The 21,949-nt window shown below is 48.5% G+C and overlaps 1 protein-coding gene across 1 annotated transcript in view; it reads right to left on the bottom strand.

Annotated features, from left to right (window-relative positions):
* The window catches only part of xylt1 (xylosyltransferase I), a 292,461-nt gene extending 284,421 nt beyond the window's left edge, over window positions 1-8,040 (bottom strand). The window contains exon 1 of the mRNA XM_086000811.1: window positions 7,749-8,040. Coding sequence (XP_085856937.1) covers window positions 7,749-7,958 — 210 coding nt within the window. The 5' untranslated portion in view covers window positions 7,959-8,040. The remainder of the gene's footprint in view (window positions 1-7,748) is intronic.
* Between the last annotated feature and the right edge of the window lie 13,909 nt (window positions 8,041-21,949).

Raw genomic sequence — 21,949 nt, 5'->3', positions numbered from 1 at the left:
AGGTGATTTGGGATGTAACATATCTGATGTAATCACAAATTCTACAAGGGGACACGCACTAAAGCTCAAGCAAGTGAACGCGAGTAGATAGTTTTGATTTAAATGCTACACACAGAGGGAGGTAGATACAAGGAACGGACTACTTAGGGAGACAGTGGAGGTGGATAATAAAAAGAACTTGCATTTATACAAGTGCCTCTTACATGGAAAATGTCCCAAGGTGCTTTACAAGGGGGAAAGAAACAAATAAAACAAATAATGAAATGGTGGGGGAGTTAGGAGAAGTGACTGAAAACAATAGTCAAAAAGATAGATGTTAAGAAGGTTTTTAAAGGTGGAAAGGCAGAGGGTTTAAAGAGGAGGTTCGGGAGAGTAGAGCCAAGGTTGCTGCAGGATCTTCCACTTGAGGTGTGGACAATCTACTGAAGGCCAGTTGGAGGACTGGAGGGAACTAAGGCTGGAGGGCATGGCACAGGTAGGCCATACAGGAAGAAGGAGGATTTAAAGTTCAATGCTTTGAGGGATAGGGAGCCAGTGAGGATCATGGGTGAGTAGGACTTAGTGCAGGGTAGGATAAGGGTGGCTGATTTTTGAACAAGTTGGAGATTACAAAGAATGATAAATGGTGAGCCAACATGAAAATGATGCAGAAAGTGAATCTAGAGGTGACAATGCATGGGTTTTGGTGACAATATGATTGAGGTGGGCATTCTAGAAATGGTCTTGGTGATGCACAAGATGTGAGATCTGGGATCGAACAGGATGCCAAGATTTTGCATGGCCTATATTGGCCAGGAAGAGAGATGGGAATGGAGTGGAGTTTGTGGTGTGGGCCAAAAAACAATGGGTTCAATCTTCCCACTGCGAAGTTGTAGGAAATTTTGATTCACCCATGACTTGGTGTCAATCAGGTTGTCCAGCAGCAGATAATTGCTATTTAGTAATCGTTTCTGGAACGTGCATAGGTGTGGACATCGGGACAGGGCAGGATGGGGCTTGGCTATAATGCTCCTATGCCTCAATAGCCTCCTGACATTTGGGACTGGATTTTCAATTGGTGGTGGTGCCAGCAGTGTGCCTGCCAGTGAGCACCGACCCTGGTCATCTTCTGGAGTCAGGCTCATTCCCATGTTGGTGGCAACCTTCCAGCAGTATTGTACCACTGCCAAGTAACCCAACTCCAGTAAGGAAATAGCTGCACTGCCCATGGCAACACTGGCAGATGAAAAAATTAAACTTTTAAATATTCTTTTAATAATCTCCCGCTTGGCCATTGACTCCACTAGGCAAAACAGACCTTTAAATTTGAACACCACCCACCTCACGCCCCACCCCCCCCCCCACACCCCATGCCCAGCACCATTAAGGCATTGATGATGGGAAATATGCTAGATAATGTATTCCTGCCATTACGTTATTATTTAAATAAGCCCACTCAAATATGGGTGGACCATTCACCAACTGCCCCTGATTTCAGAAGTTGCAGAAGACACGCGGGTGCTAGCGAAATAGTTCCCTGCAAATTTCCCGCTCCTCTAAAATTGGGCAATAGCAGGATGGAAAATCCAGCTCTCACTATCTAGGAGAGCGTTGGGCAAGGTACAGGAAGATGACCAATGTCAGTGGAACTGTAACTCAGCACGAGTCTCGGGGAGAAAGTGGTAAAGGTGGGGGTTGGGGTTAATAAATAAAATAAGTTTATGTTCCTAACAGGGATGCGGATATTAATGGTGATAAACATTTTCATTTGCATTGGTTTAAGGAGATTTAGTGTGGATGGCTTATTAGATCCCAATTTAGCAATTCAGTCAACTACAACCAAACCCAACGGACATTGATTCACTTCAGCCTGGTGCGGTAGAAGAGCATTCAGATAATCAATTTGCTGTCAAAACAGGACTCCATGAAAAGCCACAGTGTGGACTGCCACAGCTACCATCAGATGTCAGAACATTGCGTTATTCTGTCATATCAGTCCATATCAGTTTGATCTGAAAGAATGCAGAGGGCTGTAGGTATGTACCAGTGTTACCTCATTTTCATGCCCAGTGATCTGATCACATAATACATCGGCAATGAGGTCCCAGACATATTAGATGATTCTCGTCACCAGCTGTGGAGCCACGGTAGTAAAGTAGCAGCTGTGTGCCATATCATTTGTACTGGAAGAAATATCAGCAATTTCGTAGCAGTTGAGGTCTGATTAGAAGCGATTCATAATTGATTTTTGTAGATTTAAGCATGAATACTAATTGTCGCACAGCTAGAGTGCCACTCAACACCGTACCGAAATGTGGGGCGACGTGTGCGAGATTGTTATGACGGTCTGTGCATCTGTGAGGAAACATCATTCTTGTCATGAAGCTGCTTTCATGGTATCATTCCAATCACAGGTACATTTTAAATGCACAAAGTTAAGCATAGCAACCAACATTAGCAAATTAAGTTAAATATCCAATTTGTATCAAAAATTAAAAAATTGAAACAAAGGTTCCCCCAACATTTCTCTTGCCTGCCATCCAGCCATCTCGCATTGGAGTCACTACTGCATTCCCGCAATGGCTGCGGCTGTTTATTGCAGATGCACAGAAAGAAGAACTTGCCTTTATATCACAGCTTCTCATCTCGCTGAGAAACATCCCAATGTGCTTCGCAGAGATTGAATCATATTGTGCAGTTACTGTTGGTACGTGAGTAAACTAAAAACTTGGTTTAGAGAAAACCTGTTTGCTTAACAAGGTGACCAGCAGAATATCTACAAGAGGTTCTTTGGAAATCAGGTTTCAAATCCATTCTACAAGTATCTCATAATCATGCTGATTTGTTCAGATCAACTATTTAATTAGAGACCTTAATTAATTTGTAAAAATGATTATTTAGTAATGCTAAAGTTGGCTTCTGTCAGAGGTTAAGTTACATACTAGCAATTCTTATTACACTTAGAGTGACTTATTATTTTGACATTATCAATAATAAAAAACACAAGTGAAGCAGTGATAGTGTTGTGATTTGTTTGTCATATACAAGTTAGTGACAAGCAAACTTCACAAACACTGTCTATGGTATGCTTTTCACTATTGTAAAACAGACAATATTTTTCAAATTATTATTCTAATTATTTAATTTTAGCAAAAGAAAAGGTGGTTGCTGGTGTTTTACTATTTTACAGAGACACTTTTAAGGAATGACAATAATGATTATAGCATCTGATGAGACAAATGCTATATTAGCAGCTTAATACTGCAAGGGTTTAAAAAAAATTCTAGAAAATCCTTCTGCACTCCTCTAATGGTGACTTTATTTTCTCACATTAAATGACAGTACTGTACTGAGTTAAATTGGTTTTCAGGACATTGACCTTTACTTGGTAACTGAGATTAAGCAATTAGAGCCAATAAAAAGTGACAGGGAAGTCTCCGATAGGGGCTAGATGTTGAGTGATCATACAGTAATGGACAGAGCAGGGGGAATAAGACGTCCAGTCGATTACTATGCAGGACTGTACCTCACTGCAATGGTATAGTGGCAAAACTAGCCCTGGAGCTGTTGCTGCTGCCTCCAGTACTTGCTCATCAGGCAGCACCTAAAGGTTGGTTTCACTATTCATTCAGCCTCAGGCCAACATCCCAACAGCACCATATGATTGTCAATATTGCAGGGAATATTAAAGAGCTGCTTTTTCTTTCCAATTTTGGAGTTGGATTCATAATTGTTAACGCTTTGAAATAAAACAAACCAAAACAATGACTTTTTCCAAAAGAGGTTTTTTTAATAAAAAATCCACATGCTAGTATTATTTAACCTTGCCTCCTAGGGAAGTGAGCCTAAGCTCAGCGTGGAGCCATGCACAAGTCTAGCTTTGAACCCAACTGAGGAGCCCAGTCAGCTGCAGTCAGGGAGCACTCAGTGCAATCTCCTACATTAGTCATGCAACTGATGATTTCACTTATCGTTGAAGATTTTATATTATTCTAAAAAGACAATTTTCTCCATGATGTCACAATTATCAAGTGGCCTGGTCTTGTGTGGACTATTCTAGGAGTCAATTAATCCTTTGATCCCCATGGCTTAAACAGGAGAACAATTTTCAAAACTACATTTCAAAATATTCTTACACATGTGAAGTTAAAAGAGCAAAAAAGTGAAACTGCATCCAATGAAATGGTAACCCAGTAAAATGGCTGGTCTTTATACAATCCCAGTGTATTAAAAACAGCATGTCAGATGATTTAAGTGTACAATGGTTTTTAGGAGGATTGGAAAGCGGACGTGCTGTATGAATCGCCACCACTATTAAATTGCTGACAACTTTTTATTTGGTATTTACATACCATGCAGACAATCCTTTTGGCTTCAGTTGCCCAATGTACAGGGAAAGCTGCTTTGCATCTAACCATTATAATGTGCCACCAAATATCTTGACAAAAAGTCAATGTGAAGGAATTCATAGCCAGCTGAGTGTGTCAAATGGTGACTTGGAAATGGTGTAAATTTCCTTAAAACATATCTTGACAGTGCAACACTGGAGTCAGAGCTATCCACCTCCACAAAACAACCAGAAGGATCTGTCCACAATGATGACACAACCATTTCCATCTCTTCCACCTGCCTATCAAGATCCCAACTAACTCCATCTCTTTCCCCCTCCAACCATCTCCACTTTGAACTCTATTTCAGGGGTACAAACCATAATAATTTCCATCTCTGGCGACATATCTTGAGCCACTCAGAGCCATCTCCATCTGTGTCTGCTTCCTAGCAATGTCCACAATTATTCCCATCTTTTTCCTCCTTCACATCACAGCTACGACCATCTCCATCTGCCACATCAGGGCAGTTCAGTTTCTATCCACTTCTCTGATCCAGCCACAACCATCTCTGTCCACCTCCCTGTCATGACCATTAACCTCTCCATCTCTGTCTGCCTCCCAGATCCAGCCAGAACCATCTCTGTCCACCTCCCTGTCATGACCATTAACCTCTCCATCGCTGTCTGCCTCCCAGATCCAGCCAGAACCATCTCTGTCCACCTCCCTGTCATGACCATTAACCTCTCCATCGCTGTCTGCCTCCCAGATCCAGCCAGAACCATCTCTGTCCACCTCCCTGTCATGACCATTAACCTCTCCATCGCTGTCTGCCTCCCAGATCCAGCCAGAACCATCTCTGTCCACCTCCCTGTCATGACCATTAACCTCTCCATCGCTGTCTGCCTCCCAGATCCAGCCAGAACCATCTCTGTCCACCTCCCTGTCATGACCATTAACCTCTCCATCGCTGTATGCCTCCCAGATCCAGTCAGAACCATCTCTGGTCACCTCCCCTCACTTTTCTCTCCACTGCCACCTCTGGCTGGCTCAAGATCAGAACACCTTCCTATTTTACCCTCTTTCAGGAAAACCAAAGCACTCCATCTCTACCCTTCTCTTGCAAATGACCAAAACCGTCTTCATCTGTGCCTTCCTGATCCAACCAGAACCATCTCTACCGCTTCTCTGCCATGGCCAGGACCATGGCCACCTCGGCCAGCCTTCCTGATACCATCAGGACTATCTATCCACAGCTTCCTTTGCGATCCCGCCACATCGATTTGCATTTCTATTCGTCCCTCTGACAGAATCTGACTTGTGCTTCTTTTTTTCTCTGACCACTCGGCCTGGTCTCTCGATCTTTCCGTGTGACAGATATACACTAGCTTCTGTATAGTTAAGGCAGGTTTAAAGACTGGCGCCGTACTTTCTCTCCCTTTCCTGGTGATGGTGAAGAATGAAAGGGTGCTTCGTGCCCGCTAACCATTGAGTTGCTCCTCCAGCCACCGTCCCGGGAATGTCTGCGGCAGCGATCATGGGGCTGACACACTGTGGGTGCCCTTCGCGCGAAAGGGGGCAGGCTGAGCTTGCGAAACTGCAGTGAGTTCCTCTTGCTCTTTTACGCCTATTTCCTGCGGATGACAGCGACTGTATCTGTCCTTAAAATATGTATCAAAGCCCCGGGAAGCCGAACTTTACCGTTCGAAATGGGTCAAACTCTTGCTCTGGGGAAACAGCCCCACAAGCCATCAGCTGGTACTCTATTTGGACTGGATTATTGTCGAGTTTTCAGCTGGCACACTCCGTGGGAATGTGTGCACGTTCAGTTCCGACAGGGAGCGACTGTCCCTGTTGATTTGACTGTGCAGCACACCAGAGTAATCCAAGTGACATTCATTCGCACCGGGGACTGCCTGGCCCTGTTGATTCTACACTGCAGAACACTTTCATTCATTCACAGAAAAGCCCGTCCCCATCCTTATCCAAAAGTCGCGGGAGTGCTGTATTTAACCCCCTTCTAGTTGAGTTACGCCGATATAAACAGATCTTTTCCTCCCCTCTCTCCCCTGGTGCCGTCAAGTCAATGCTCTTTTTTGAGCGCGGCTCTGGGCATCCCGTCAGTTTCCAAGAAATGTGCTTATCCTGACGGACTTCCTCCAGCAGCGTCTGCAACAGCCCTGGCCGCACGCTGTGGAGTGAGTGCCTTCGACAGAGCAAGATTCACACTCTGGACAGAAATCAGCCACGGCTGCAGCTTGAGACCACGGCGGGAGGGAGGCACACAAAGCCTTGCACTCCACGGAATGCCAGTCTCTCTCTGCAATAACCGCCTTCCCGTCCCGATAGCGATGTACTCAAAGAGACAGAATAAATGGCCAGCGTTGCGATGATATCCCAGAACAAACAGGCTCATCACTGATTGCAACTTTTTTTGGAAAGTCAATTTTAAGAAGATTTAGCGCCGGGTTGAGTGTCCCGGCTGAAAATTGCATATCTCGAATTGGTTCTGCTAAGGGTTGTCCTCTGACTTTTTAGGGCTGCGTTTCGCAACTACTTCTCAAACAGGCTCTGCCGATGTCACTATAAACAGTGAGATGTACGGAAAACACGAGACGGCGCGCACAAAACATCACACAACACCCCTGCATTTCTGGTCCACAATGTTTCAAGTTCGCCACAATGTTGATATTCACACGCCAAACACTCGCTGCTACAATTTCCAGTCTTATGATCTCGTGTGACATTAAATGTGAATAAGACTATTAGAACTCGCTGCTTAAACAGACCACAACATTCAAGGTCCTCAGCAACCATTGCACCGCGCGGTCACAGCGCACTGCATGCAAATGATAACCTGCGTGCTTTTTAAATTGCGAGATTGCATCTTAGCTCGTCTTTCTCAAAAGCAAACACACAGCATTGCAAATTCGTAAATCAGAAGCGTATCGATTCTACAAAAGGAGGAAGCCGCAGCTGCGAAATAAAAACACAAAGCTCTCACCCTCTTTGAATTTCAATGAATGAGATTGATCTACATTGGCTTGGCGAGGCTGGATTTCGTGGTGGGGGGAGGAAGGGAAAGCTTTAGCAAAGATGTGAAAGAGTCGGAGCTGATCACAGCTGCAGTTTGCAGCAGCAGCTGACAGCGGTCGCTGCCCGTGTTTCTGTCACTTTCACGCGGACGTGTGACCCAAGGGGAGAGGAGGGGAGGGGGTAGTACAAGGTTTCGGGGCGCACTGAAAGATCAGGACCTGACAGCCCCCACCCCACAAACAAGACGGCTGCATCGCCCCAGGTGCAATTGCTAACTTCCCTGCAGCGATACAATTCAATACCAAAAAAACTGGCAAGGGCTGCAGGTTAGAGAGGCTGCAGCGCACAGGCTGTGTCCGTCCATTCATTACTTGGGGGAAGTTTTGAGCTGCCGTGTGCACATACCGATCCTTCGCCGGGGAAGGGGAATCCTTTCCTGGGTACCTCTCGGACGTGCCGGGCTCTTTCCCTCTTGTCGTCCCGGCTTTTGTCCTCGCCGTCCAGGCTGCTAAAATTCCAGACCAGCAGAGTTTGGACGAAGAGGATGGTGAGCGCCACGATCACGGCGGATTTCGAGCGCCGCACCAACTTTCGCACGCACGCACCGGCGACCATTTTCACAGTGCAGCCAGAAGCTCTCTCCGCGGACTCTCCAGATTTGCTTCGCCGAGCCAGCCAGCCGGCCGGCCGCCCGCCAATCGGCGGCTCCCCCTCCGCTCAGCCCCGGCCAGCCAATCGCAGCCTTCCCTCCCACCCCGCTCTGCCCCGGACAGCCAATCGGTACGGCTGCTCAAAAGCCAGTAGCCAATCGAGAGCAAGCGCCGCTTCAGCCAATCGACAGCCCAGGATTAAAAAAAAAGGGGGGCTCGGCTCTCCGACCAACCGGTTCGGCCAGAAGCCAATCAGAAGGCAGGTGGAGCTGTCAATCAAGGTCCCGCTGCTGGGTGACAGCCTGGATGCATTGTGACGTCACCGTGGGAAAGTCTCTCTCTGTGAAGGTTCCATCTTTCCATTCACCGGCGGCACGGGGCAGGCTGTGCAGAGGCAGCTTTGGTGATTGAGGAAAGTGCATTTGGCAGGGAAAGGCAGCGCCGCCTCGGGAGAAGCTGGACTGCATTAAGGGAGTCAATCTCAAGCCACACTGCAGCTAGTTAGGGGAGACTGAGCCACCCACACACACACACACACAACAGCACCTCCCCGCTTAGAAACCTTTCAGCTCCCCGTGACTATACTACCATCTTGGCAAAGCTTTACACAGTACATATGTGTGTAAAACAAAACTGCATCCCATTAAAAGCCACCTTCTGTGCAACAAACTCCCTTAAAACTGAAGGAAAAGACACTGTACTGGAAAATCTTCAGCCCTGGCTGCGGTTACGCATAATTCTCCATGACTGCATTTCAATTACAATTTTTATCATTTATTTCTACGAGTCAGTCGACACTAGGTAGTAAACAGGTGGCAAAGCTGAAGAAACGCTGGGGTTTGTTTTTAGCGTTGCAGGACCAGGGGCGAGGTGGAATGATCCGGATTCCACTCCACTCTTGCAAGATTGTCATGTCTAATATCAAGTTATTATTTGATCTCTGCTCTATCTTGGAGCTGTTGCTGCTAATGCTCTGTGTCTGATGGTGTTCACCTTGATGAAAGCGTCTGCAGATTAAAACTGTTTCAAAGTCCAAGGCACCAATCGGTATGGCTACAAATGGAAAACCCACAATTTCGAAATCTCAGGCTGGTGGAGCGAAGAATTAATACGGTTGTAATTTTATTTGAGGATGGAGATGACTCTCTCCCCCCACCCCCGCCCAAATCCCCAATCGTTACCCAATTCCGAATTGCTCTGTTTTATCGACCATATTGCTGGTATGTTCCGTTTTAACTCTCGGCGGACTGGGTGCAATGTGAGGTCCATAAAGTGTGGAAGCAGAATCACTTCCTACCTAACCCACTATCAATCCCGAATTATTATCCCCCCCAACCCCTCCCCGATTTGCTGCAGTTTAAAAAATAATAATATTACGATCAGCAGTCAATCGTTTTTTTTAGGGGAGCACTTGTTGCCCTCATTGCTGAGTCTTCAGTTTGAATGAGTGTTCACTGGAATATCATTTGTTCGGCTCTTTCTCACATCTGACACAGAAACTAAACTTGGAATAGGTGCTATGTCTGCTGACGGCGTGGCTGTGTTGCAATAACACGCTTTTCTGTAAAGTTGGCCTCCACAGATCGCCATCAACAACTGTTCAATTGCACATTTACTCCAATTTATGTGGCGCAAATGAGCAAGTTTAAAGGGGCCACTAGCGTGCCATGAATATGTAATTTCTACTCGCACCGTCATTTCTATTTGAAAAACAAATTCGGTTAAACTCGATTAGTTCGGTCAGCGCAGATGCGAGTTTACGATTCCTTGGTTGGTTTCCAAATCTGAAACCTTTTTTTAAAAACCGATTAGCGGAGTAAAATAGCCAGCTTGCTACTGAACAACAAAGCTTCCGAATATTGGTGCAGATATAGGAATAATTGACGATGCAATCCGGATTTGGAACTTATCCCACCCGCCCGCTCCTGAGGTCGAACAGCTTGATTGTTTTTTTTTAAGCCAGGAATGACACGGGTGGCGCGCTCTCAATGAATGAAATGTAACTTGAGCGAGAAAGAAATATTCAGCGACTCCGAGCTCGCAAGGTCCCCGAGCCATCAAGTGCCCCGAGGAGTCTCTTTCCGTTTTCAGCGCGTTGCTGGCTTTATGCTGCCACCATTTGTTGATTAACTGGACTGATTACAGACTGGCACCAGAGAATGAATGACCAGGCTTGCTGGAAAAGTGGCCCCTGTAACAATATCGCGCGCGATTCATGCACAAGGAACGTGTCCACGTAAGCTCCAAGTCTGCAACGCCTGCTTTTAAATCCTACCACAGTCATGCTTTTTAAAAAAGCGGTCACGGAGTTTTAGCAGCCAGTTCTATTCACATAATAGGGAACATTTACATAATCTGGCATTTTTTACTGGCAGTAAATGGGATAAATAATTGAAGGGGGAGATTACAGGCCTATGGGGATAGAGCAGGGGTGTGGGTCTAATTGAATAGCTCTGTCAAAGAGCCGGCACTGGCACGATGGGCCGAATGGCCTCCTTCAGTGCTCTGTGATTCTATGATTCTAAGTATTCTTTAAAAGGAAAATATTTAATTTGATTTCGAATCTATTGTGATTGCCATGCTTATCAAGTGTCGTTTGACCTCTCCGCGCTCATCTTGTCCATGAGACCCACCTCCTGCTCCCTCGACCCTATTCCCACCAAACTGCTGACCACCCAGCTTCCTCTTCTGGCTCCCATGTTAGCTGATATTGTTAACAGTTCTCTCTCCTCAGGTACTGTCACTCTCTCCTTCAAATCTGCCATCATCACCCCTCTCCTCAAAAAACCAACCCTTGACCCCTCCATCCTTGCAAACTACCGCCCCATCTCCAACCTCCCTTTCCTCTCCAAAGTCCTTAAATGTGTTGTCACCTCCCAAATCTGTGCCCAACTTTTCCGGAACTCCATGTTTGAATCCCTCCATCAGGTTTCCATCCTTGCCACAGTACCGAAACAGCTCTCATCAAAGTCACAAATGACATCCTTTGTGACTGTGACAAAGGTAAACTATCCCTCCTCGTCCTTCTTGAATTGTCTGCTGCCTTTGACACAGTTGACCACTCCATCCTTCTCCAAAGCCTCTCCACCATCGTCCAGCTGGGTGGGACTGCACTCGCCTGGATTAGATTCTTATCTATCTAATCAGAACCAGAGAATCACCTGCAATGGCTTCTCTTCCCGCTCCTGCATCGTTACCTCTGGTATCCCCCAAGGATCTATCCTTGGCCCCCTCCTATTTCTCATCTACATGTTGCCCCTTGGCGACATCATCTGAAAACACAGTGTCATTTTCCACATGTACGCTGACAACACCCAGCTCTGGCCTTTTGCACACTGATTCTACATCTTGATCTTCTGAACCAATATTATATCTCACTACTGCAAAGATCTCATTCTTTATTAGCAGAGATACCCACCTCCTTTCCCTTTCTGCCTATCCTTCTGAAATGTCATATACCCCTGAATATTCAGTTTCCAGCCTTGGTCACCTTTCAACCACGTCTCTGTAGTGGCTATTAGATCATACCCATGTATTTCTATTTGTGCTGTCAACTCATCAATCTTGTTACGAATGCTGCGTGCATTCAAATAAAGAGCTTTTAATTTTGTCTTTTTACCATTTTTCCCTACTCTGACTCTACTTTCTGATGCACTCTTATGTTTACACGCTCTGTCCCTCCCTGTCACATTCTGGTTATCATTACCCCTATCGCTACCCTGCACTATTGCCTTCTCCTTTCTCTTTGACTTTTGAAATTTCCCCTCACATGAACCCTCCCCCCCACTATTTAGTTTAAAGCCCTATCTAAAGCCCTGGTTATTCGATTCACCAGGACATTGGTCCCAGCATGGTTCAAGTGAAGCTTGTCCCAATGGAACAACTCCCTCTTTCCCCAGTACTGGTGCCAGTGCCCCATTTCTCCCACACCAATCTTGAGCCACGCATTCATCTCTCTGATCTTATTTGCCCTATGCCAATTTGCTTGTGGCTCAGGTAGTAATCGAGAGATTATTACATTTGTGGTTCTGCTTTTTAATTTAGTCCCTAGCTGCTCATACTCCCTCAGAAGAACCTCTTTCTTTGTCCTACCTATGTCATTGGTACCTACATGGACCATGACAACTGGATCTTTCCCCTCCCACTCCAAGTTCCTCTCCAGCCCAGAGGAGATGTCCTTAACCCTGGCAACACAGCCTTCGGGACTCACACTCTCAGATGCAGAGAACAGTGTCTATCCCCCTAACTATACTGTCCTCTATCACTACAACATTTCTTTTTACTCCCCCCACTTGAATGGCTCTGTCATAAATCTCATCATCAAGAAACTACCTATGAAATAACACTGGATGGCCAGCTGGTGGCGCCGTCCAAGGAGTATAAATACTCGGGCGTTGGCTCCAGCTTGCCAGGGGCATTTTGTAAAGACAAGGAGCTAGTGGATACAACTAGACCTCCATGTTCTGCAATAAGTTGATGAAAGCCTTGCTATATGCTCAAACCAAGTGCGTAGTGAGTTTTATTATGTCAGGCTCCCTCTGCCATGGTGCTTTGGTCAGTTTGCTCATCCTCCCTGCAGTCCCTGCTCTCGTCCACACAGGGAGCAAGTACCTCGTACCTGGTGGACAAGTGCAAGGGCTGTGGCTCCTCCAATGCTACCTTGCAGATCCCCATACCTGTCTCACTCATAGTTACACCCTTCTGTCCCTGACCATGGACCAAATTTGAATTATTTAACCTAAGGGGTGTGACTGCCTCCTGGAACACAGTGTCCGGGTTACTCTCCCCCTCCCTGTCTGAAGCTCGGACTTAAGCTCTTCAACTCTGAGCCGAAGTTCCTTGAGCTGCAGACACTTACTGCAGATGTGGTGGCTGTGGACCACACTGGGGTCCACCAGCTCCCACATGCTACAGCTGCAAAACATCACCTGCCCTGCCATCTCTATTGTATTTTATTTAGCTAGTTATGTTTTCAAGTTTTGAAATAGCAATTATCTATGTATAGTCTTTAATCTGTAATCACAGATCTTAATTTAAACCAATGCCCAAGTTTAGAAAAAGAGAGAAATACTCACCAACCAATCACTTACCTGCTTTCCTGTGACGTCACACTTTGATTTTTTTTTTCACCCCTCACAGGTCCGTCCGCTCCCACTCTTGTTGCTGGTCTCGGGCCTGAGGCGCTGCCGCTTTTATGTCCACCGCTCCTCCCCGGTCCCGCTCTCGCCGCTGGGAGGCAATACAACTGCAAACATTGGAGGGGTGCACAGAATGACTGGGATGTATCATGTTGCACAATATGTTACAACAATGTGTCCATGCACACTGATTATGCACCAGTGTATAATAGAGCATGTAAGAATAATGTACTACCCAAATGGATGTGATGATGTCTCATCTACTCTCTTCAGAGAACAAAGAGACTGTAGTGCTCTGTAAGGTGCACCTGACCATTACCACTCATCTTAGTACCAACCACTACCACCGCAGTTGAAATGGGCACCAGCACAGAGACACTCAATGTAGAAGATCACAGTGATGTTAAAAGAGGAAGCACAGGGTGAGCAAAGCACTGGTGATGAAGGGGCAGTGATGCAGGAGCCAACTGGTACACAACATGGGCCCAGCATGCTGAGTGCCCACCCTGAGCTGTGCAGAGATACAGGGGTAGATGAGACTCTCTTGCCTTCAGACATTAAATAATCACCAGAATGCAAAGAAGGAAATCAGGTGGGAAAGACATTACACTCATATCAGAACCCATCTAATGTTCTGTCCATTTAAATTGATGGAAGGAAATTAGATGGGTTTGATTATGGATGTGACATCTTCCTTGCCCAATTTTCCTCCATGCTCTCCACTCAGAAAATTATTTAGCATTCTAACTGCAAAAGAATAACATCGGGCCACAGACTTTAATGGGCCTGCTTAACAACAGAGGTAGTTAGAATACAAATCCATGTTGAACAGTCACTTGCTTCCATATACATTGATTTGGGAGTTGGAATTGTTGGTATAGAATTACAGTTGTCTGCACTGCTGTCTGCCATTGAGTACAAGGCAAAACAAGTCACATCTACAGTTGGAGACTTAAGTTACGCAGGCAAAAGGGACAATAGGAGCATGGTGCTATGAATGCTGCTATTGAAGCTTTGTGGTCCAAACTCGAAAATACAGTCATGGCTGTCTCAACACACTTGAAGACAGGATGCAGGTTCCCATGAAGGAATCCTAAACCCCATAGATTGCGACAGTTCTATGCTCATTTGGCTGAATGGGTATCAGGAGTAGAGGCTTTCCAGCACGTGTGAGGTAACACAGGAGCAAATAGTTGACACTCATGTTATTACTAGCTCAATGCCATCACATAGCCCTGTATCAGTGACTGCAGATGCTGCCTCTGAAATCAGTAAGTTCACAGCAGCTCCAGTTTTGAGGCCATTTGGGTCCCCATTTTCACAACTTTGCTTTTCTGCCTCAATTTAGGATTTAAAGATCTGCAGTGAGAAAAACATAGGGCTAACGTTTCAGGCTGATGACCTTTCATCGCTTCTGACGGAAGGTCATCGACCTGAAACGTTTAACTTTGTTTCTCTCCACAGATGCTGCCTGACCTGCTGAGTATTTCCAGCATTTTCTGCTTTAGATTTTAAAGAGCCTTGTAGTAATTACTCTACTGCCTTCCCGAGGATAATGCCATTCTCCCAGCACAGTTATGGTGGGAACCCGGGAGAACCCCTGTGGAATTGTGGGGCAAATTACGCTAATTGGCTGATCCAGAGATTAGCACATTGCCATTCTGTTGAGATTTGCACCACTTCTCAGCCACTTAGAACTGACATACACCAGTGCACAGAAATCAGCCCCGCTAACTCCTGGTCTGGCCTGAGGTGAAACACTTTTTGATGTGACTGCGCAGGTGTGGAATGCCCCACAAGGTCAACATCCGTGACACTAATGAACAAATATCAGCTCTTTTCTCTCTTTTTCCTAACGTTTGTTGATTTATTTTGAAGGGATCAGAATCCTCAGACCAGCACTAATCACAATTATTCATTACCACTTTCTACTGACATTCTACTATTTTTTATCCACATTTTTCACTAAAAGTAATGCAGAATAAAATATGGAGACGCTGCAGTGCCAATACTGTCATGATGGTGTAATTACAGTGTGACAAGTTTACATAGACAGTTTCTATTATAACATCTGTGAACTGCAGATTGATTGATATTGCTGATGTTCTCTGTGGAAGCTTCGAATGAGCTAGATGAATAAAAGTTCAGGGCTTTGGAGACTTTAACAGCCAGTAGGATGCTGTCCCTGTCATGGGGGTTGGCTGGAGGTCAGATTCTAGGAGATGTCACTGCTCTGCCATTGCCTCCCTAGTGAAGGAGAACCTGCAAAGACAACTGTCCTTCACCAATCTAAGACAAGTGTGTCTCTGCTGGTAGAGACAACTTTGCGGATAAGGGCAGTCGGCCTATGGTGTATTCTGATTTGCCTTACATCTCTCCTTTCATCCTTTTTCTTCTCCAAATAAAACAAAAAGGGAGGAATTCCCTGAAAGGGATCACTGGAGGTCACCACCAAAAAAGGTACGTTTTTCAAAAAAATTTTCCCTGTTCTCCTCCCGGCTCCACATTAAACCTGCGGGCCTCTGTTGGCCACTGCTCAGCCCCGCTCCCCAATTGCCTCCAACTACTCCCGGATTTACCTCAGGCCCTTGGCCAGCGTCCCAGTTTGACTGATTTTGGTGACTCCCCCTGCGATCGGTGAGCTGCCTCTGATGCCCGCAGTTCAACGGTTTCATATTAATAAGGCTGGCAGTCAATACAGGTCAATTTGTTGTGGTCCTGCCAATGGCATGGGTGGCACCTGGATCACCCCCCGCCCCCGAGTCAGGCACGATCCAACTTCTAGGCCAATATGTTTATTTCCACTCCTGCCCAGCTTGCAGCCAAGTTTCTGTTAGAGCTATTAAACCTATACCTTCCTGTGACACCATTGCTTTTAATTCCCCAGTTTATTTCCCACACTCTGAGCACTGAAATACATGCACTTTATCTTTTTTTTTGCTCATATTGAATACAACTCCTTTTCCCTTGACTATTTTTGTCCAAGCTAGCACCTCCTTCCTTTATCTCAGCTTTTACACTGCTTATAACTGGTTGATTTGATTTTCCTCCTCTACTCCATGTATTCCTTTTGAATTCCATCCTTTTGCTGAATTCTTCTTTTATTTGAATACTTACTTCATCTATATCTACCTTCTCTACTTACTTTTCCCGGTTCCTTTTATTTTCCTTGCCTCCCTTCCTTTCTAGTTTAAACAACTCTTCACTCCCCCAGTTATCCATTTGCCAGCCCGTTGTCTCTCTTCCTCTTCAGATGGAGCCCATGATTGTGTAATAGCTCCCATCTTCCCCACAACTGGAGCTAATGACTTGATAAAATGGTAAGCCTCTACCCAACACCACCCCTTTAGCTACATGTTGAGCTTCCTAATCTTTCTATTCTTCCCTTTTCTAACATGGGGGGAGTAATCTGGAGATTACCACTCTTGAGGTCTTGCTCCTAAACCTGCCTCCGAATCTCCTAAACTACTTTTGCAGGACTTCGGGCTTTTCCTTTCCTATATTATTGCCTCCTATGTGGACCACAATGACTGACTACTTTCCCTCTTTGTGCATAATCTTCTCCAGTCATTTTGAAATGTCCCTTACCGGGGAGGAAACAAAACATTCTGGATTCTGGGTCCGGACTGCAAAACGTGGGGCTGGATTTTAAGGATGAGGGCGGAATGGAGGGCGGGGGCAGGGGGGTGGCTCCGAGGCCGGGTTTCCCGCAGGCCCTGACGGTTTTAACGGCAGGACCTGACTTGAATGCGAGGCCTCAGTTTCCCACCCGCAGCCAGCCAGATTGACGAATTGTGTAAAACCTGCAATTTAAAACAAAATGGAGGTTAAAAAAGAGGCTTCCATCCTTGTTATAATATTTAAATTGACATCCCGCCTCCTGGGAGAAGGTTGGTCACTCGCGCCCCCCATCCTGCCTCTGTTAAAACCAGAAGTGGGCGAGGTGGAGGCAGGTTCAGGTCGGGAATCCCATTTTTAACAGTTTAATTACCCCCACACCCCCAACCCACCCGTTTTTTTATGTTCAAGTTCCCCCCGTAGTGTCTACCCCTCTCATTATTGAGTCCTCTATTACAACTGCATTCCTAAATGAATTGGTAATCACTCCCCAACCCGAGCCATTTCATGTTTTTTGGTGCTGTTGTAATTAATTTGCTGAACCTACCCAGAGTCAACATCCTCCCCACAGGAACTCAGTGCTTCAAAATTGTTGGACTGAATAATTTACTCTGGCTGCTCCTGCTACTGCCTGTCCTTCCTCACTTCCCTAACCCGCAGATAGTCACCACTCCTTCCATCACCACTGCCAGCTCCCTATCTCTCAGTGGGGTGACTACCCTCTGAAACCTGCGTTCCAAAAACCTCTTTTCCTCCCTGATGTGTTGGATTGTCTACCAGTCTGCCTCAAGTTCTGTCTTCTGGAGCTCACGTGATGTCAGTTGGAAACATTTCCCTCAGATGCGTTTGTTTGATTTAACGTTTACTACTCAAAACTCCCACATCCTACAGCAATCACACATCACTGTCACTTGCTGTGCTGTCATTTTTATTATAAATGTGAGTTAAGTTTTTAAAGATTATGGGCTAGATTTTCAGTATAGACAGTTTTGGGGCGCTAACCTTAGCGCCCGCCCGAAGTTAGCGCCCGCCCCAAAGTAGCGCCCCGTTGCCGGAAATTCAGTGGCTTCGCCCTAAGAGAGTGGTGGAGCGCTAAAAGAGGCGTTGCACTCCTACCTTTAGGCGCTAAGCCGGCGGTCCAGAGGGATAGCGCCCAGGCGGGGCGCAGCACGGGTGCGGTCATTTTTGCACTGACAGCAGACCCCGTGGTGCCGACCAGCTCTTAAAGGGGGAAGGGACGAATTGGTCTGCTGCCACGCCCTGCACACTGCAGCCTTGCAAAGAGGCCTCAACACTACTGCTCAGCCCCAGGGAGTCATGGCAACGCCAGAGAAGGCCCGTCAGCGTGCCCTGCGCTTCTCAGAGGGTGATCTGGACATAATGGTCACAGCTCTGGAGGTGAGGCGCAAGATCTTGTTTCCAGAGAGTGGGAGGAATCCAACCCACCATGACTACACCAAAGCCTGGAAGCAGATCGCCCAGAGGGTGACGTTCACCGGCGAGGCCCCCAGGACCCACAAACAATGCCGTAAGAAATACAACGATCTGACCAGGATTGTGAGGGTGAGTAGCCTTTCCAGTCTCCTCCTCATTCTTGCATGTACACCTGACATGATGGGCAAAGGGACCTGAAAGTCCTATTGGCCAGCCCTCAGCCAGCAGCATTGGGACAGTCATGAGCATCAAATGGCCATTCGGCACTCTACACTTTGGCCAAGCTATTCCACCATGGGAGGCAGTGGACAGTACATCAGGGCTTCACTCTGTCCAAGCTATTCCACCATGGGAGGCAGTGCACACTACATCAGGGCTTCACTCTGTCCAAGCTATTCCACCATGGGAGGCAGTGCACACTACATCAGGGCTTCACTCTGTCCAAGCTATTCCACCATGGGAGGCAGTGCACACTACATCAGGGCTTCACTGCGCACTTACAGCCCGTCCTTTCTCTTGCAGGCTAAAGTAGCGTTTAATCGCCAGGCCCGTGCCAGGGGTGGCCGCGCCAAGCTGCAGAAGCTCACTCGGCTGGAGGAGCGCGTGTGTGTGCTCATGGGAGCCCGTGTGATCGTCCCCACAGCGTGCGGTGTATCCGACCCTCCACTGCCCGGCAATGGTAAGGACCTCGCCTTTTGGCCCTCTCGCGTCGCACTGGCCCATCCGAGCTACCTCCTTTGCCACTGTCCCACCAATGCGCTGAATCCCACCAGTCCTAACTCCCTCGCTGACGCCATCTCCTCACTCTGAAGCTACTCTTGTGCATTCCTGCTTTCAGCTGGTGACGACCAGGACCCTGAGGCTGCCAGTGACAGCACCTCCGACCAGGAGGAGGAGGAGGAGCAAGCCGGACCTTCGGGGGAACAGTCACGTCCCGCAGGAGAGGAGGAAATGCTTGACACCTCCTCACTGGACGAGTGCCTGGAGGAACTGTCGCAGGGCAATGCAGCTTCTGGGACCAGTGGCGTCCAGCCACCCAGCAGCCGTGCGCGTGGCCCGCGGCCTTCCCCCCAAAGGGGGGAAGGATCAGAGGGGAGTGCTGCTGCTCGGCACACTCGCCGTCACCAACGCGGCAAGGGTCCCCTAGTTCGGCCCCCTCCTCCCCAGCGGGAGAGTCGCGACTCCAGTCCGGACACCTTCACTTCGGAGGAGGTGCGGAAGCTGGATCAGATGGCCGACGACTCGGACCGGCGCCACACGGAGCTCATGAGCGTGGTGGGGCGCATGCCTGAGGCCATCGAGTCGCTGGCGACCAGTGTGCGCGAGTTCGGGGCAGCAACTGCCGCGACTGGCCGCATGCTGACTGATGCCGTCAAGACCCTGGCGGATGTGATGCGCGCGCACACCAGGACCACAGGGCCACTCACTGCTGCCACACGCGCTGTCTCAGGCAGGCATCGCCAGGGCAGGCGCCGCGCTGGACCATCCCAGCAAGCCGCCCGTCGGCTGATTGCTGCGGATCCTGCAGTGCGGGCCCGGCCGAGTGCCACCGCGCCACAGCACCAGCCAGCGCATCCCAGACGCCAGCTGGCCCACATTGCGCCATCCGTCGCCGCCATTCCCCCTCTGGGGCGTCGACGGCAAGCGGCTGCAGCTGATGGTGGCCAGGCTCAGGTGCGCCACTCAGCAGACGGCCCCTCGAGGCCCAAACGCCGTGTAGGCCGCCCCCCAGCGGCATCTGGCGGAAGGGCATCTGAGCCTCAGGCGCCTTCCCCCAGCCTCGCAGCAGCCACTGGGCAGAGCTTGCGAAGGAGCAGCAGGCAGGGCAGGGGAGGCAAAATGCTGGCCAAGGTCTCGCCCTCGCGGGCCACTCAGTAGAGGGTGTGGCCAGCTTTCCTTTAATATGGCGGTGGCCATCTTTATTTTGCCCATGGTTGTGCTTTTGGAGGGCTTATTTTTTGCGTTAGGCCGACGTTGAGGCCCGGTTTCAATAAAGGTGGAGTGGCTCCTCCCCAGTTTGTGCGAGTGAGTCGTTTGTTGGGCTTTTTGTGGGGCCCGTTTATTGTTTTTGGGGATTCATGTGGGAAGGGCTTTTCATTTTTGTGCAATAAAAAATTATCTTTATTCATGCAGTCTCCATGGTTGTTCTTCTTAGTGTTTGTTGGCTTCGCCGGCTGAGGGCTTGCGGAGCGGCTGCATTCATCTTCCCTCATGGCCCCTGGCCATTCCCTGACAGGGGGCTTAGAAGTACCGTGTAATAAGGTGGCGTCGTGCGGCCCTTGGCCCTGGTCGCTCCCTCCTGGGAACGTACTCCTGCTCCTCCTCCTCCTCCTCATGCTCCTCCTGCTCCTCCTCCTGAGGTGCTGGTCCAACGTCAGGTGGCAGTGCCTGAGTCCTGCGGATAGCCAGGTTGTGTAGCATGCAGCAAACCACCACAAATTGGGAGACCCGGTCCGGCGAATACTGGAGAGCTCCTCCGGAGCGATCAAGGCAGCGGAACCGCTGCTTGAGGACCCCAATAGTTAGCTCGATGATGTTGCGGGTGGTTTGATGGCTCTCGTTGTAGGCCTCTTCAGCAGCGGTCCTGGGCGCGCGAAGCGGGGTCATGAGCCAGGTGCACAAAGGATAGCCTTTGTCCCCGATGAGCCATCCTCTTGGGGAAGGCTGTGCCTGGAACATGTCATGCACAGTACTCTGCCGCAGGATAAAGGCATCGTGGCTGCTGCCTGGGAAGCTGGCATTGACTGCCATGATGCGCTGCTTGTGGTCACATACCAGCTGCACATTCAGAGAATGGTAGCCCTTCCTGTTGCGATACTGCTCGCCATGCTCCAGCGGGGCCCGCAAAGCCACATGCGTACAGTCAATGGCGCCCTGCACCAAGGGGAATTCCCCGAGTCTGGCAAATCCCAATGCGCGCTGATGCTGGCTCTCGAGGGCCATGGGGAAGGAGATGAATTGGCTTCTCCTTCTGAACAGTGCTTCGGTCACGTGGCGGATGCAGCGATGCGCGCCATACTGGGAGATGTTTGCTATGTCCCCAGCAGCGTATTGGAAGGAGCCGGTGGCATAGAAGTTCAATGCCACCGTCACCTTCACTTCCACCGACAGAGACGTCCTGCACCTGAGCTTTGGCCGCAGATCTCGGCGAAGCAGGTGGCAGATCTCTGCAATCACCTCCTTTCGGAATCGGAGCCTTCTAACACATCGCGCGGCACTCATGTTTAGGTAGGAGCGCTGCTGGCGGTATAGCCTGACTGGGTAAGGCCTACGTGGCCGACGCCTGTAGCCCCCTCTGCCTCTAGCCAGGGCTGCCCCTCTCACAATGCGTCTGCGAGCCCTACGGATATGGCGCTGCAGCTGCGCGTTGGCACCCCATGCAGCCCCCATCAAATCCTGGCAAACAGTCTAATTTCCAAATGGCCACTTGCAGCGCTATTGCCTGAGTCCAAAAATACCTGCCTCTTGCTGCTTGAAACCAGTTAGCTATCCTCCTTGTTGTGTCTCCAGAAATGCGTTGCACAAGACTGTTTTCTGAAAAAAGGATGGCCTTTATACTGGAGAGGACGTTCCCTTTAATTAGCGCCCCCCGGGGCCCGCGCTGGTTGTGTTGCGTTCCTTTTTCCAAACGCTCCGGCCGCCCGCCGCACAATGGGGCGGTCCGACTGAAGTTTGCAATCGGGGCGGCCAAAGGGCGTTGCACGAGGATGTGACGTCATTTTCTGCGCGCGCATCTGGGCGGGCGCTAAACTTTGCGCCGGCGCTA

The sequence above is a fragment of the Somniosus microcephalus genome, chromosome 11, assembly GCF_052327205.1.
Source record: "Somniosus microcephalus isolate GS21.2 chromosome 11, FLI_Smic_1.0, whole genome shotgun sequence".
NCBI classification, from domain to species: Eukaryota; Metazoa; Chordata; class Chondrichthyes; order Squaliformes; family Somniosidae; genus Somniosus; species Somniosus microcephalus.
The sequence above is the reverse complement of the archived record's forward strand: the minus strand, read 5'-3'. Positions and strand labels throughout refer to the sequence as shown.